Source organism: Salmo salar, chromosome 01 (genome assembly GCF_965601325.2).
Source record: "Salmo salar chromosome 01, fSalSal1, whole genome shotgun sequence".
Classification (NCBI taxonomy): domain Eukaryota; kingdom Metazoa; phylum Chordata; class Actinopteri; order Salmoniformes; family Salmonidae; genus Salmo; species Salmo salar.
In genome coordinates, this window is record NC_138291.1 from 166,130,644 (window position 1) to 166,144,202 (window position 13,559).

Consider the following 13,559-nt stretch of genomic DNA (forward strand, 5'->3'; position numbering starts at 1 on the left):
TCCCTCACGCACCCCCGTGTCCCTCACGCAACAGTGTCTCACACACCCCCGTGTCCCTCACACACCCCCGTGTCCCTCACACACCCCCGTGTCCCTCACGCATCAACGGACGTGTGTGTCTCACCATGGCCTGAGCGAGGGTCTTCTGCACCAGGTTGACACAGCGCTGGTACACAGGCTCACAGTAGGGCAGGAAACCACTCTGGAGAGATGTGGCTACTGACGACAGGCACTGAGAGATGGAGGGAGAGAAAGATGGGGGAGAAAAAGATGGGGGGGATTCCGAGAAGAGAGAAAGGTGATGTGACAAGAGAGGATGAAAGAGGAAGAAATAATAGGACACTTGATCACCTCAGTTAAAGGTAGTAATTCTTACAATTTTAGTAAATTGTTTAACAGAGTGAGCATGTATTTGCTGAAGAGTAGAAAACTCCCCTGGACGATAGTGCCTTGGTGTGATGAGAGAACGGTGAGGCTCACCTCTAGTAAAGGGAACATTATTAGAGAACGGTGAGGCTCACCTCTAGTAAAGGGAACATTATTAGAGAACGGTGAGGCTCACCTCTAGTAAAGGGAACATTATTAGAGAACAGTGAGGCTCACCTCTAGTAAAGGGAACATTATTAGCGAACGGTGAGGCTCACCTCTAGTAAAGGGAACATTATTAGAGAACGGTGAGGCTCACCTCTAGTAAAGGGAACATTATTAGAGAACGGTGAGGCTCACCTCTAGTAAAGGGAACATTATTAGAGAACGGTGAGGCTCACCTCTAGTAAAGGGAACATTATTAGAGAACGGTGATGCTCACCTCTAGTAAAGGGAACATTATTAGAGAACGGTGATGCTCACCTCTAGTAAAGGGAACATTATTAGAGAACGGTGAGGCTCACCTCTAGTAAAGGGAACATTATTAGAGAACGGTGAGGCTCACCTCTAGTAAAGGGAACATTATTAGAGAACGGTGAGGCTCACCTCTAGTAAAGGGAACATTATTAGAGAACGGTGAGGCTCACCTCTAGTAAAGGGAACATTATTAGAGAACGGTGATGCTCACCTCTAGTAAAGGGAACATTATTAGAGAACGGTGAGGCTCACCTCTAGTAAAGGGAACATTATTAGAGAACGGTGATGCTCACCTCTAGTAAAGGGAACATTATTAGAGAACGGTGAGGCTCACCTCTAGTAAAGGGAACATTATTAGAGAACGGTGAGGCTCACCTCTAGTAAAGGGAACATTATTAGAGAACGGTGATGCTCACCTCTAGTAAAGGGAACATTATTAGAGAACGGTGATGCTCACCTCTAGTAAAGGGAACATTATTAGAGAACGGTGAGGCTCACCTCTAGTAAAGGGAACATTATTAGAGAACGGTGAGGCTCACCTCTAGTAAAGGGAACATTATTAGAGAACGGTGATGCTCACCTCTAGTAAAGGGAACATTATTAGAGAACGGTGATGCTCACCTCTAGTAAAGGGAACATTATTAGAGAACGGTGAGGCTCACCTCTAGTAAAGGGAACATTATTAGAGAACGGTGAGGCTCACCTCTAGTAAAGGGAACATTATTAGAGAACGGTGATGCTCACCTCTAGTAAAGGGAACAGATCCTTGTCTTCGTCCTTCAGCTGGTTCCACTTTGCTATCAGTGGAGGCATCAGCATCTGAATGTACTCCTAAACACATACAGTAAAGACCACATTAGACATCACAACTAAACACATACAGTAAAGACCACATTAGACATCACAACTAAACACATACAGTAAAGAGCACATTAGACATCACAACCAAACACATACAGTAAAGACCACATTAGACATCACAACCTAACACATACAGTAAAGACCACATTAGACATCACAACTAAACACATACAGTAAAGAGCACATTAGACATCACAACTAAACACACACAGTAAAGAGCACATTAGACATCACAACTAAACACATACAGCTGAAAGGGGAAACTACATGCAAATGCAGTTTTGCTCGAGTCATAGCTGTGACATCATTGGGAGACAGAGAGCGTACATAGTGTGTGTGTGTGTGTGTGTGTGTACCGGCTTGTTGAGGTGGTGTCCCACAGAGTCAGCGAGCGTCCCTATAGCATCGTACAGTATAAGCAGGTTCTTGTGTTGGTACTTGTTGAAGGCAAACACCAGAGTGTCCAGGATGTAAGCCAGGTAGGGAACCAACTCTGTACACGCCTCTTCTTCCAGAGTGGCAAAGGCACTGGGGGGAGAGTTAGTGGAAAGAGAGATAGGAGAGAGAGAAAGGTGAGGGGGGATAAGGCAGGAGAGAAAGGTGAGGGGGAGAGAGGGGGATAAGGCAGGAGAGAAAGAGAGGGGGATAAGGCAGGCGAGAAAGAGGGGGAGAGAGGGGGATAAGGCAGGCGAGAAAGAGAGGGGGAGAGAGGGGGATAAGGCAGGCGAGAAAGAGAGGGGGAGAGAGGGGGATAAGGCAGGCGAGAAAGAGAGGGGGATAAGGCAGGCGAGAAAGAGAGGGGGATAAGGCAGGCGAGAAAGAGAGGGGGAGAGAGGGGGATAAGGCAGGCGAGAAAGAGAGGGGGAGAGAGGGGGATAAGGCAGGCGAGAAAGAGAGGGGGAGAGAGGGGGATAAGGCAGGCGAGAAAGAGAGGGGGAGAGAGGGGGATAAGGCAGGCGAGAAAGAGAGGGGGAGAGAGGGGGATAAGGCAGGCGAGAAAGAGAGGGGGAGAGACGGGGATAAGGCAGGCGAGAAAGAGAGGGGGAGAGAGGGGGATAAGGCAGGCGAGAAAGAGAGGGGGAGAGAGGGGGATAAGGCAGGCGAGAAAGAGAGGGGGAGAGACGGGGATAAGGCAGGCGAGAAAGAGGGGGAGAGAGGGGGATAAGGCAGGCGAGAAAGAGGGGGAGAGAGGGGGATAAGGCAGGCGAGAAAGAGGGGGAGAGAGGGGGATAAGGCAGGCGAGAAAGAGAGGGGGAGAGAGGGGGATAAGGCAGGAGAGAAAGAGAGGGGGAGAGAGGGGGATAAGGCAGGCGAGAAAGAGAGGGGGAGAGAGGGGGATAAGGCAGGCGAGAAAGAGGGGGAGAGAGGGGGATAAGGCAGGCGAGAAAGAAAAGGTTGTTTAGAACACCACTTCGCAGTCAAGCTGTTGTTCAAAAACTTTGATTGGATCAACTGATCGTCACAATGATCATCATCTTTACTTCCACTCCCAGGACCGTCGTCCCCAGCTTTAGAACCCAGAGCCACTTATTACTGATCATTTACAAATAAATCAGACATCTGGTCAAACATAACCACAGCTACCAACAGCTGACCACATGCTGACTCACCTGCAGGCGGCCTCCTGCACCCTCTTGTTGGAGTCCAGGATGCGTTTGAGGAGCTCAGTCATCAGTGGCTTCAGATAGGTGTCAGGAGGCTGGCTGACCACCCAGTGGGCATATCGACTCAGGGTCCAGCAGGTGATGGAGCGCACCAGGGCCTTCTCATCACTCAGACACTGCACCAGGTGGGGGATGAGCTCTGGCAGGTAGGGGATCATACCCTGCATACAACCTGGGAAAATGACATGGGGTTAGACTGTTGGGTTCTACTGGCTTTAAGATCAGCGGTGAAAATAGTGAAGAGAGATAGTCCTGTGTAGTCCTTCGTTCAGGTTGCATGGTAGAATACCCCTGATAGCTAGAATTAAGCAACTTCCTGACCACACAAGTGGATAAACACACTGTACATTCTCTTTCACCACTGTATAGTCCATCACTTCCTCCCCCTCCCAGTCTCTGCTAGTCCTTACCCTCAGCGATGGCCCCCAGGACCAGTATACCAGTCTCTGCTAGTCCTTACCCTCAGCGATGGCCCCCAGGACCAGTATACCAGTCTCTGCTAGTCCTTACCCTCGGCGATGGCCCCCAGGACCAGTATACCAGTCTCTGCTAGTCCTTACCCTCGGCGATGGCCCCCAGGACCAGTATACCAGTCTCTGCTAGTCCTTACCCTCGGCGATGGCCCCCAGGACCAGTATACCAGTCTCTGCTAGTCCTTACCCTCGGCGATGGCCCCCAGGACCAGTATACCAGTCTCTGCTAGTCCTTACCCTCGGCGATGGCCCCCAGGACCAGTATACCAGTCTCTGCTAGTCCTTACCCTCGGCGATGGCCCCCAGGACCAGTATACCAGTCTCTGCTAGTCCTTACCCTCGGCGATGGCCCCCAGGACCAGTATACCAGTCTCTGCTAGTCCTTACCCTCGGCGATGGCCCCCAGGACCAGTATACCAGTCTCTGCTAGTCCTTACCCTCGGCGATGGCCCCCAGGACCAGTATACCAGTCTCTGCTAGTCCTTACCCTCGGCGATGGCCCCCAGGACCAGTATACCAGTCTCTGCTAGTCCTTACCCTCGGCGATGGCCCCCAGGACCAGTATACCAGTCTCTGCTAGTCCTTACCCTCGGCGATGGCCCCCAGGACCAGTATACCAGTCTCTGCTAGTCCTTACCCTCGGCGATGGCCCCCAGGACCAGTATACCAGACTCCTTGATGACCCACTCTGGGTGGAAGAGCAGCTCTTTGAGGAGAGGCAGGATGGGCAGGAGCAGGTCATCTCTGAACACGTTTGCCAACACATCCAACGCTGCTGCTGAACACTTCCCTGGAGACAGTGAGAGGGGACGCGTTAATAAACAGAGGTACACAGCCACGCACACAAAAAGGTCAACAATATCGATGGCGCGAGAGGGAGCGAGCGCGAGAGGGAGCGAGAGACACACAGAGAGAGAGAGAGACAGAGAAAAAAAGCGAGACAAAGCAAGAAAACCAGAAGAGAAAACCAGATAATCAGAGGTCCACTCACGGAGGTTCCAGTCAGAGATGGTGTCATCATCGTCCAGGTCATCATCATCATCATCGTCGTCGTCATCGTCCTCGATGCCGTCACGGTCGCCCTCGTGTTGCTGGGCAACGGTACGGGAGCGGTGGAATCTGGGCCTAATGTCCTGCTCGTTGTCAGGGATGGCCTCATCATCATCCTCGTCCACATCACCCTGACCACACACACAGTTCCACACTCGTAAGGGTACACACACAAAGGTATGCAATTCTAACTATTGATACTACTTTAAGACAGTGAGCTGCCTTCAGGGCTGTAGCTAGGTAGCCGTCAGTACACCTATCAGACTATCTTAACAGCAGACAGACACACATACATATTTATGTATGTCTAAATATGAATTTCATTGTAACCATAGTGACAGGCCCGTGACAGGACCTACACACAGCCAGGGTTGAGACATAGCCATGCCTGGTCTGTAAAACCCTTAACTGACTCCCAGGGTTAAGGTGTGCTGTGTCCAGTACATAACCACAAGGTGCAGTCCAGCAGCAGGCCATAGATCCATTTCCTGGCTCACACTCAGAGCAGACTGACCTTGAGCAGAATGATGTCGATCTCGGAGTACTTCATCCCGTTGACGAGCACAGGAATCAGCCTGGAACAGACAGGGATCGAGAGGTGGGGGGTGGGGGAGAGGGGGGATGGGGGAGAGGGAGCATGGAGAGGGTGGGGGAGAGGGAGCATGGAGGGGATGGGGGAGAGGGAGCATGGAGAGGATGGGGGAGAGGGAGCATGGAGGGGATGGGGGAGAGGGAGCGTGGAGGGGATGGGGGAGAGGGAGCATGGAGAGGGTGGGGGAGAGGGAGCATTGAGGGGATGGGGGAGAGGGAGCGTGGAGGGGATGGGGGAGAGGGAGCATGGAGAGGGTGGGGGAGAGGGAGCATTGAGGGGATGGGGGAGAGGTAGCATGGAGGGGATGGGGGAGAGGTAGCATGGAGGGGATGGGGGAGAGGGAGCATTGAGGGGATGGGGGAGAGGTAGCATGGAGGGGATGGGGGAGAGGTAGCATGGAGGGGATGGGGGAGAGGGAGCATGGGGGAGAGGGAGCATTGGGGAGAGGGAGCATTGGGGAGAGGGAGCATTGGGGAGAGGGAGCATTGGGGAGAGGGAGCATGGGGGAGACAGGGTAGGGACAAGCATTAATGTCAGCAGTGTCACAGATGAGCTCTGACAGCTATGTCTCTGATCAACGGCCAGGGTGACAGGATGAGGACAGTACACCAGGGGGAGGCCTAGAATGACAGCGTAGAGTGGGAGCAAATGTTGGAGCTAAACTTTGACACTGAGGCTGGTGTTGTACTGTGTGTGTCACAAAGCTTTTGTGCTACTATGACCAGCTTTTCTTTCCTACATCCCATCTCTGACATTCTTGTAACATTGTCTTTCAGTTATTTTGTCTGTATGTGTGTTACTCACTTGGAGAGGTGGTTACACAGCACATCCTTACAGACAGGCTGTTCAGCCAGTGTCAGCCAGAACTCACAGGCCTCCAGAGCCACATTCTCATCCTGGTCCTGAGTCCTCTGCAGCATGTACTGAGGAGATGACCATGGGAAATGTAGTACTATTAGCATTATATTTGTAGTTCACTACCTCAATCAAAATTCAGGATTCATTTCAAGGCCAGGAGCTGGGCAGCCACAATCACATTCACATGACAGATTATGGATGAACCTGTCCGGAGAACTAAATATTTCAGACGAACCTGTCCGGAGAACTAAAGCTTTCAGACCAACCTGTCTGGAGAATAAAGCTTTCAGACCAACCTGTCTGGAGAACTAAAGCTTTCAGACCAACCTGTCCGGAGAACTAAAGCTTTCAGACCAACCTGTCTGGAGAACTAAAGCTTTCAGACCAACCTGTCCGGAGAACTAAAGCTTTCAGACCAACCTGTCTGGAGAACTAAAGCTTTCAGACCAACCTGTCTGGAGAACTAAAGCTTTCAGACCAACCTGTCTGGAGAACTAAAGCTTTCAGACCAACCTGTCTGGAGAACTAAAGCTTTCAGACCAACCTGTCTGGAGAACTAAAGCTTTCAGACCAACCTGTCTGGAGAATAAAGCTTTCAGACCAACCTGTCCGGAGAACTAAAGCTTTCAGACCAACCTGTCTGGAGAACTAAAGCTTTCAGACCAACCTGTCTGGAGAACTAAAGCTTTCAGACCAACCTGTCTGGAGAACTAAAGCTTTCAGACCAACCTGTCTGGAGAACTAAAGCTTTCAGACCAACCTGTCTGGAGAACTAAAGCTTTCAGACCAACCTGTCTGGAGAACTAAAGCTTTCAGACCAACCTGTCTGGAGAACTAAAGCTTTCAGACCAACCTGTCTGGAGAACTAAAGCTTTCAGACCAACCTGTCTGGAGAACTAAAGCTTTCAGACCAACCTGTCTGGAGAACTAAAGCTTTCAGACCAACCTGTCTGGAGAATAAAGCTTTCAGACCAACCTGTCTGGAGAATAAAGCTTTCAGACCAACCTGTCTGGAGATCTAAAGCTTTCAGACCAACCTGTCTGGAGAATAAAGCTTTCAGACCAACCTGTCTGGAGATCTAAAGCTTTCAGACCAACCTGTCTGGAGAATAAAGCTTTCAGACCAACCTGTCTGGAGAATAAAGCTTTCAGACCAACCTGTCTGGAGAATAAAGCTTTCAGACCAACCTGTCCGGAGAACTAAAGCTTTCAGACCAACCTGTCCGGAGAATAAAGCTTTCAGACCAACCTGTCTGGAGAATAAAGCTTTCAGACCAACCTGTCTGGAGAATAAAGCTTTCAGACCAACCTGTCTGGAGAACTAAAGCTTTCAGACCAACCTGTCTGGAGAATAAAGCTTTCAGACCAACCTGTCTGGAGATCTAAAGCTTTCAGACCAACCTGTCTGGAGAACTAAAGCTTTCAGACCAACCTGTCTGGAGAATAAAGCTTTCAGACCAACCTGTCTGGAGATCTAAAGCTTTCAGACCAACCTGTCTGGAGAATAAAGCTTTCAGACCAACCTGTCTGGAGAACTAAAGCTTTCAGACCAACCTGTCTGGAGAACTAAAGCTTTCAGACCAACCTGTCTGGAGAACTAAAGCTTTCAGACCAACCTGTCTGGAGAACTAAAGCTTTCAGACCAACCTGTCTGGAGAACTAAAGCTTTCAGACCAACCTGTCTGGAGAATAAAGCTTTCAGACCAACCTGTCTGGAGAATAAAGCTTTCAGACCAACCTGTCCGGAGAACTAAAGCTTTCAGACCAACCTGTCTGGAGAACTAAAGCTTTCAGACCAACCTGTCTGGAGAACTAAAGCTTTCAGACCAACCTGTCTGGAGAATAAAGCTTTTGAACACAAGGTGGCATCTTGAGCTGATTTGATGAGACCAAGAGGAATCCATTCAATTGGTTTGTTTTCCTCCCTCCTTTCCTCTCTATAACCCTCCCTCACTCCCTCACTGCCTCCCTCGCAACTTCATTCGCTCCTTCCGCCCTGCAGCTTAAACCGTGTGTACACTACACCATTATGGCCGTGGTTTAGCTGTCCCAGACAAGTTTGAGAGATCGTAGACAGAATACCCATGTCGTTGCTGTCATCAACACTCGTTTAATGTGAGCGGGTCAAAGACGCAATCTAAGGGTTTTTGAGCTCCGCTCCGTCTTTGAGCAGTCCCAGATGTCACGATATTTTCAAGCATGTTTGATTTTATCAGCACAAAATGAGCAATGCTCTTGTGAGATGTGCAACGACAAGTTTTGAGAACGTGATCAGCAATAGCCAATGAGAGCTGGCCAGAGAAGAAGCCAGTGAGATGCTGACGTTGTTTCACATCACCCAGAATGTATAGACTGGAGCAGGAGCTATGACTACTACTAGTATGTGTATTGTACTTGCCTTTAACCAAAGTGTCAAATCGTTACAGCTCTGAAGTTCACTAGCAATGTTATTCAATTCAAAACGTTGGCTAGATCTTTCAACTCTATATGGCAAGCGTGAATGTCTAACTGAACCTTTATGAGGCTGCTTTGAGCCACTGCTCGTAGCTACGTTAAATCATATCACATCATTGTTTTGGCGAGACAGCGTGGTATAGAGAATCCTCACGACCAAGGGAATAATCTTGTAGTGTGTGACAATCTGTGCCAGATGGTTAGCGTGCGCAAAACGACTTTGGCAACACAAAACAACTACAGGTAAGACAGTTGTTTAATGTGAGAGGCTCAGTGATGTTAGGATTTTGAAAGTCCTGTAGTTTACACCAGGCATTACAGAATACAAGCCCAAGTCCTACCCCCAGCCCCAGTCCTACCCCCAGCCCCAGTACCCCAGTCCTACCCCGAGCCCCAGTACCCCAGTCCTACCCCGAGCCCCAGTACCCCAGTCCTACCCCCAGTACCCCAGTCCCAGTCCTACCCCCAGCCCTACCCCCAGCCCCAGCCCCAGTCCTACCCCCAGCCCTACCCCCAGCCCCAGTCGTACCCCTAGCCCCAGTCCTACCCCTAGCACCACAGTCCTACCCCCAGCCCCAGTACCCCAGTCCTACCCCCAGCCCCAGTACCCCAGTCCTACCCCCAGCCCCAGTCCTACCCCCAGCGCCCCAGTACCCCAGTCCTACCCCCAGCCCCAGTACCACAGTCCTACCCCCAGCCCCAGTCCTACCCTCAGAACCAGTCCTACCCCCAGCCCTACCCTCAGAACCAGTCCTACCCCAGCCCCAGTACCCCAGTCCTACCCCCAGCCCCACCCTCAGAACCAGTCCTACCCTCAGTCCTACCCCCAGCCCCAGTACCCCAGTCCTACCCCCAGCCCCAGTACTCCAGTCCTACCCTCAGCACCAGCCCTACCCCCAGCCCCAGCACCCCAGTCCTACCCCCAGCCCCCCAGTCCTACCCCCAGCACCCCAGTCCTACCCCCAGCACCCCAGTACTACCCCCAGCACCCCAGTACTACCCCCAGCACCCCAGTCCTACCCCCAGGCCCAGTACCCCAGTCCCAATCTCACCTCTATGATGTTGTGCATGTGAGGTAGGAGATGGTCCATGTCCTAGCCCAACCCAGTCCTACCCTCAGCCCCAGTACCAGTCTCACCTCTATGATGTTGTGCATGTGCGGTAGGAGACGGTCCATGTCCTAGCCCAACCCAGTCCTACCCTCAGCCCCAGTACCAGTCTCACCTCTATGATGTTGTGCATGTGAGGTAGGAGACGGTCCATGTCCTAGCCCAACCCAGTCCTACCCTCAGCCCCAGTACCAGTCTCACCTCTATGATGTTGTGCATGTGCGGTAGGAGATGGTCCATGTCCTAGCCCAACCCAGTCCTACCCTCAGCCCCAGTACCAGTCTCACCTCTATGATGTTGTGCATGTGAGGTAGGAGACGGTCCATGTCCTAGCCCAACCCAGTCCTACCCTCAGCCCCAGTACCAGTCTCACCTCTATGATGTTGTGCATGTGCGGTAGGAGATGGTCCATGTCCTAGCCCAACCCAGTCCTACCCTCAGCCCCAGTACCAGTCTCACCTCTATGATGCTGTGCATGTGCGGTAGGAGATGGTCCATGTCCTAGCCCAACCCAGTCCTACCCTCAGCCCCAGTACCAGTCTCACCTCTATGATGTTGTGCATGTGCGGTAGGAGACGGTCCATGTCCTAGCCCAACCCAGTCCTACCCTCAGCCCCAGTCTCACCTCTATGATGTTGTGCATGTGAGGTAGGAGACGGTCCATGTCCTAGCCCAACCCAGTCCTACCCTCAGCCCCAGTACCAGTCTCACCTCTATGATGTTGTGCATGTGCGGTAGGAGATGGTCCATGTCCTAGCCCAACCCAGTCCTACCCTCAGCCCCAGTACCAGTCTCACCTCTGATGTTGTGCATGTGCGGTAGGAGACGGTCCATGTCCTAGCCCAACCCAGTCCTACCCTCAGCCCCAGTACCAGTCTCACCTCTATGATGTTGTGCATGTGCGGTAGGAGACGGTCCATGCGGACTTCCAGCAGCATGACCAGAGCTCTGCAAACGTTCTTCCTCACCTCTGGCTCCTCATCAGTCGCCAGGGCAAACAGGTTCTACAGGGAGGGAGGAGGGTCAAACATCACAACACAAGCACACATACTAGTCCCAACTTTCACTACTTGGAGATGCATCCTGTGTTTTTTGACATTGCATTACTAATGAAGGAAAGCAGACATTGGCTTTTTTTGTAAGTAATTGACACAGAGCCAAGGAAAGGAGACCAGAATGTCTTCATATGTCATGAGTTCTGACCAGGACCCGTAACCATAGAGCGTCTCAGAATATAAAATTGTTCATAAGTGGTTAGAATATAGACATTTTACTCCTACTCTTAAGGGTAAAAATAAAAGCTTTGCATGATGCCTGTTTAGTGATGAGTCCCACCTCGTCGACAGATATTTAGGACACCTCATGAGCTGTCCTAATCAGTTAAGAGTTTCCAGCAGGTGTCTTGATAATGGAAAAATGCAGCGAGTCAGTGGTTCCTGCACCACATGCAATTGCTTTGGAGTTGTTAAAATAATGTTTTGATATTTCTATATAATCAATCTGTAAATAATCTAGACCTACATGCAACAGTATCTCTTGTGCCTTTGACAATGATTTCATATGAGGCCTATTTCACATCATATGCCTAAATACTTACAACCACTAGGCTAATAAATAAACATGTTTTTCTTTATTATTAAATTATCTATACTGAACAAAAATATAAATGCAACATGTAAAATGTTGGTCCCATGTTTCATGAGCTGAAATAAATCTCAGAAATGTTCCATATGCACAAAAAGCTTATTTCTCTCACATTTTGTGCATAAATTTGTTTACATCCCTGTTAGTGAGCATTTCCCCTTTGCCAAGATAGTTGATCCATCTGTCTGGTGTGGGATATCAAGAAGCTGATTAAACAGCATGATCATTACACAGGTGCAACTTGTGCTGGGAACGCTGTTTATCTATGCATAGTCACTTTACCCCTACCTACATGTACAAATTACCTCGACTAACCTGAACCCCCGCACACTGACTCTGTACCGGTACCCCCTGTATATAGCCTCTTTTTTGTGTTACTTTTTTATTTTATACTTTATTTAGTAAATATTTTCTTAACTATTTCTTCAACTGCGTTGTTGGCTAAGGGTTTGTATGTAAGCATTTCACGGTAAGGTTGTATTCGGCGCATGTGACAAATAACATTTGATTTGATTTAACAATAGAAGGCCACTAAAATGTGAAGTTTTGTCACACAACGCCACAGATGTATCAAGTTGAGGGAGCATGCAATTGGCGTGCCGACCGCAGGAATGTCCACCAGAGCTGTTGCCAGAGAATTGAATGTTCATTTCTCTACCATAAGCCACCTGCAACGTCATAGTAAATTTGGTAGTGCGTCCAACGGGCCTCACAACCACAGAGCACATGTAACCACGCCATCCCAGGACCTCCACATCCGGCTTGTTTACCAGCGCAAAAGCAAATAATCAGTGCTGTAAGCAGTAGTTGTTTTCCCACGCTAACGCCTAGATCAGACGGACAGCGTCATTGCATCAATGATGCATAATATATTCTGCAGTTAAACTTTTTCTATTATGTAATCCAACACTGTTACTGGATATGTGCAACAAAACTTCAACATTCACCTTTAGCTATTATTTCTGTCAAGTTTATGCATACAATTTGATGCATACGTTAGATAAATCCAACGTATGCGCCACACAGAAAACAAAACGCACTACAACTGCCTCTGCAACGCAATGCTGCACAGCGTTCCATTGGAAAAGAATGTACCTCTGGTGTACCAAAATACAACGATGCTGTCGGTGTGATCGGGGCGTAAAGCTAGTAACGTTAGCTAGCTTGTGTTGTAGTAGTCTGACCACGGCGACGGCGTCTGGAGCTGGCTCTCCTTCAGCGCCATGGAGTGCACAGGTATTACGTTCGCTGTCCTTTCAGCACCACAAGCCTGTCACCTTTGATGTGACACTTGTCGCTATTGGTCAGAGTGTAATAGTGGTGTCAGGCTACCATAGCTTGTGTAAATTGTGTTTTTTGTTTGACTGTTCACATTATTTGATGCTCTGTGTCACGTGGTGTCCGTGCCAGTTCGGTCTGTGTGTGTGCGGCAGCCCAAAGCGTGTCCAGGCCTGTTTGATTCATTCATAATGTAATCAAAAAAGCATTGCTCCTCTTTCACTAGAACAGTCCGACTACAGAAGATATGTCGGGCACATTAAGTGATGCTATGTTTTCGGTTATTGTCTTGATTTTTGAGTTTGATGCAACGTATTGCAAGATATTTGGTCCCTCTGAAGCCCTGGGTCCTACACTGCATCTCAACAGTAGGATTGCTGACCTCGGATCAGTTTAGCCTTTCAGATCACTTTCTGTACCAATTAGACTACTAAGCCTCTGGTCATCTACTGACCTAATGAGCATCTCCGAGCCTGCTATTAACTCTGGCCTTCTGCCCATTATCACAAACAACTCACCATTGAAAATAGCTCTAAAAAGCCCTACAGAAATAAACGGACACTTTAGAGTATGCAAATTGGATTTCATGTGACCTGTGCCCCTTCTATGCAGAGTGCCCTCACTCTCGCCCCCACAGCTGAAGACGTGACAGAGGGACTTTAAACAATAGCTCTTTATCTCCTATCCGCTTGCTGTATTGTCATTGTCACTGTGCGGTTGCTGAATGCATCCG

At 49.6% G+C, this 13,559-nt stretch overlaps 1 protein-coding gene across 2 annotated transcripts in view; it reads right to left on the bottom strand.

Annotated features, from left to right (window-relative positions):
• The window catches only part of LOC106569531 (transportin-1), a 52,633-nt gene that overhangs the window by 13,496 nt on the left and 25,578 nt on the right, over positions 1-13,559 (bottom strand). For both annotated transcript variants that reach the window (XR_006758437.2, XM_014140980.3), the window contains exons 8-16: positions 10,786-10,908; positions 6,288-6,406; positions 5,406-5,466; positions 4,833-5,022; positions 4,479-4,631; positions 3,315-3,540; positions 2,061-2,232; positions 1,588-1,674; positions 125-232 (exon numbers count right to left, since the gene is read on the bottom strand). Coding sequence is in view for 1 of the 2 variants with exons in the window: in XM_014140980.3 (XP_013996455.1) it covers positions 125-232; positions 1,588-1,674; positions 2,061-2,232; positions 3,315-3,540; positions 4,479-4,631; positions 4,833-5,022; positions 5,406-5,466; positions 6,288-6,406; positions 10,786-10,908 (1,239 nt within the window). In the remaining variant the exon portion in view is untranslated. The remainder of the gene's footprint in view (positions 1-124; positions 233-1,587; positions 1,675-2,060; positions 2,233-3,314; positions 3,541-4,478; positions 4,632-4,832; positions 5,023-5,405; positions 5,467-6,287; positions 6,407-10,785; positions 10,909-13,559) is intronic.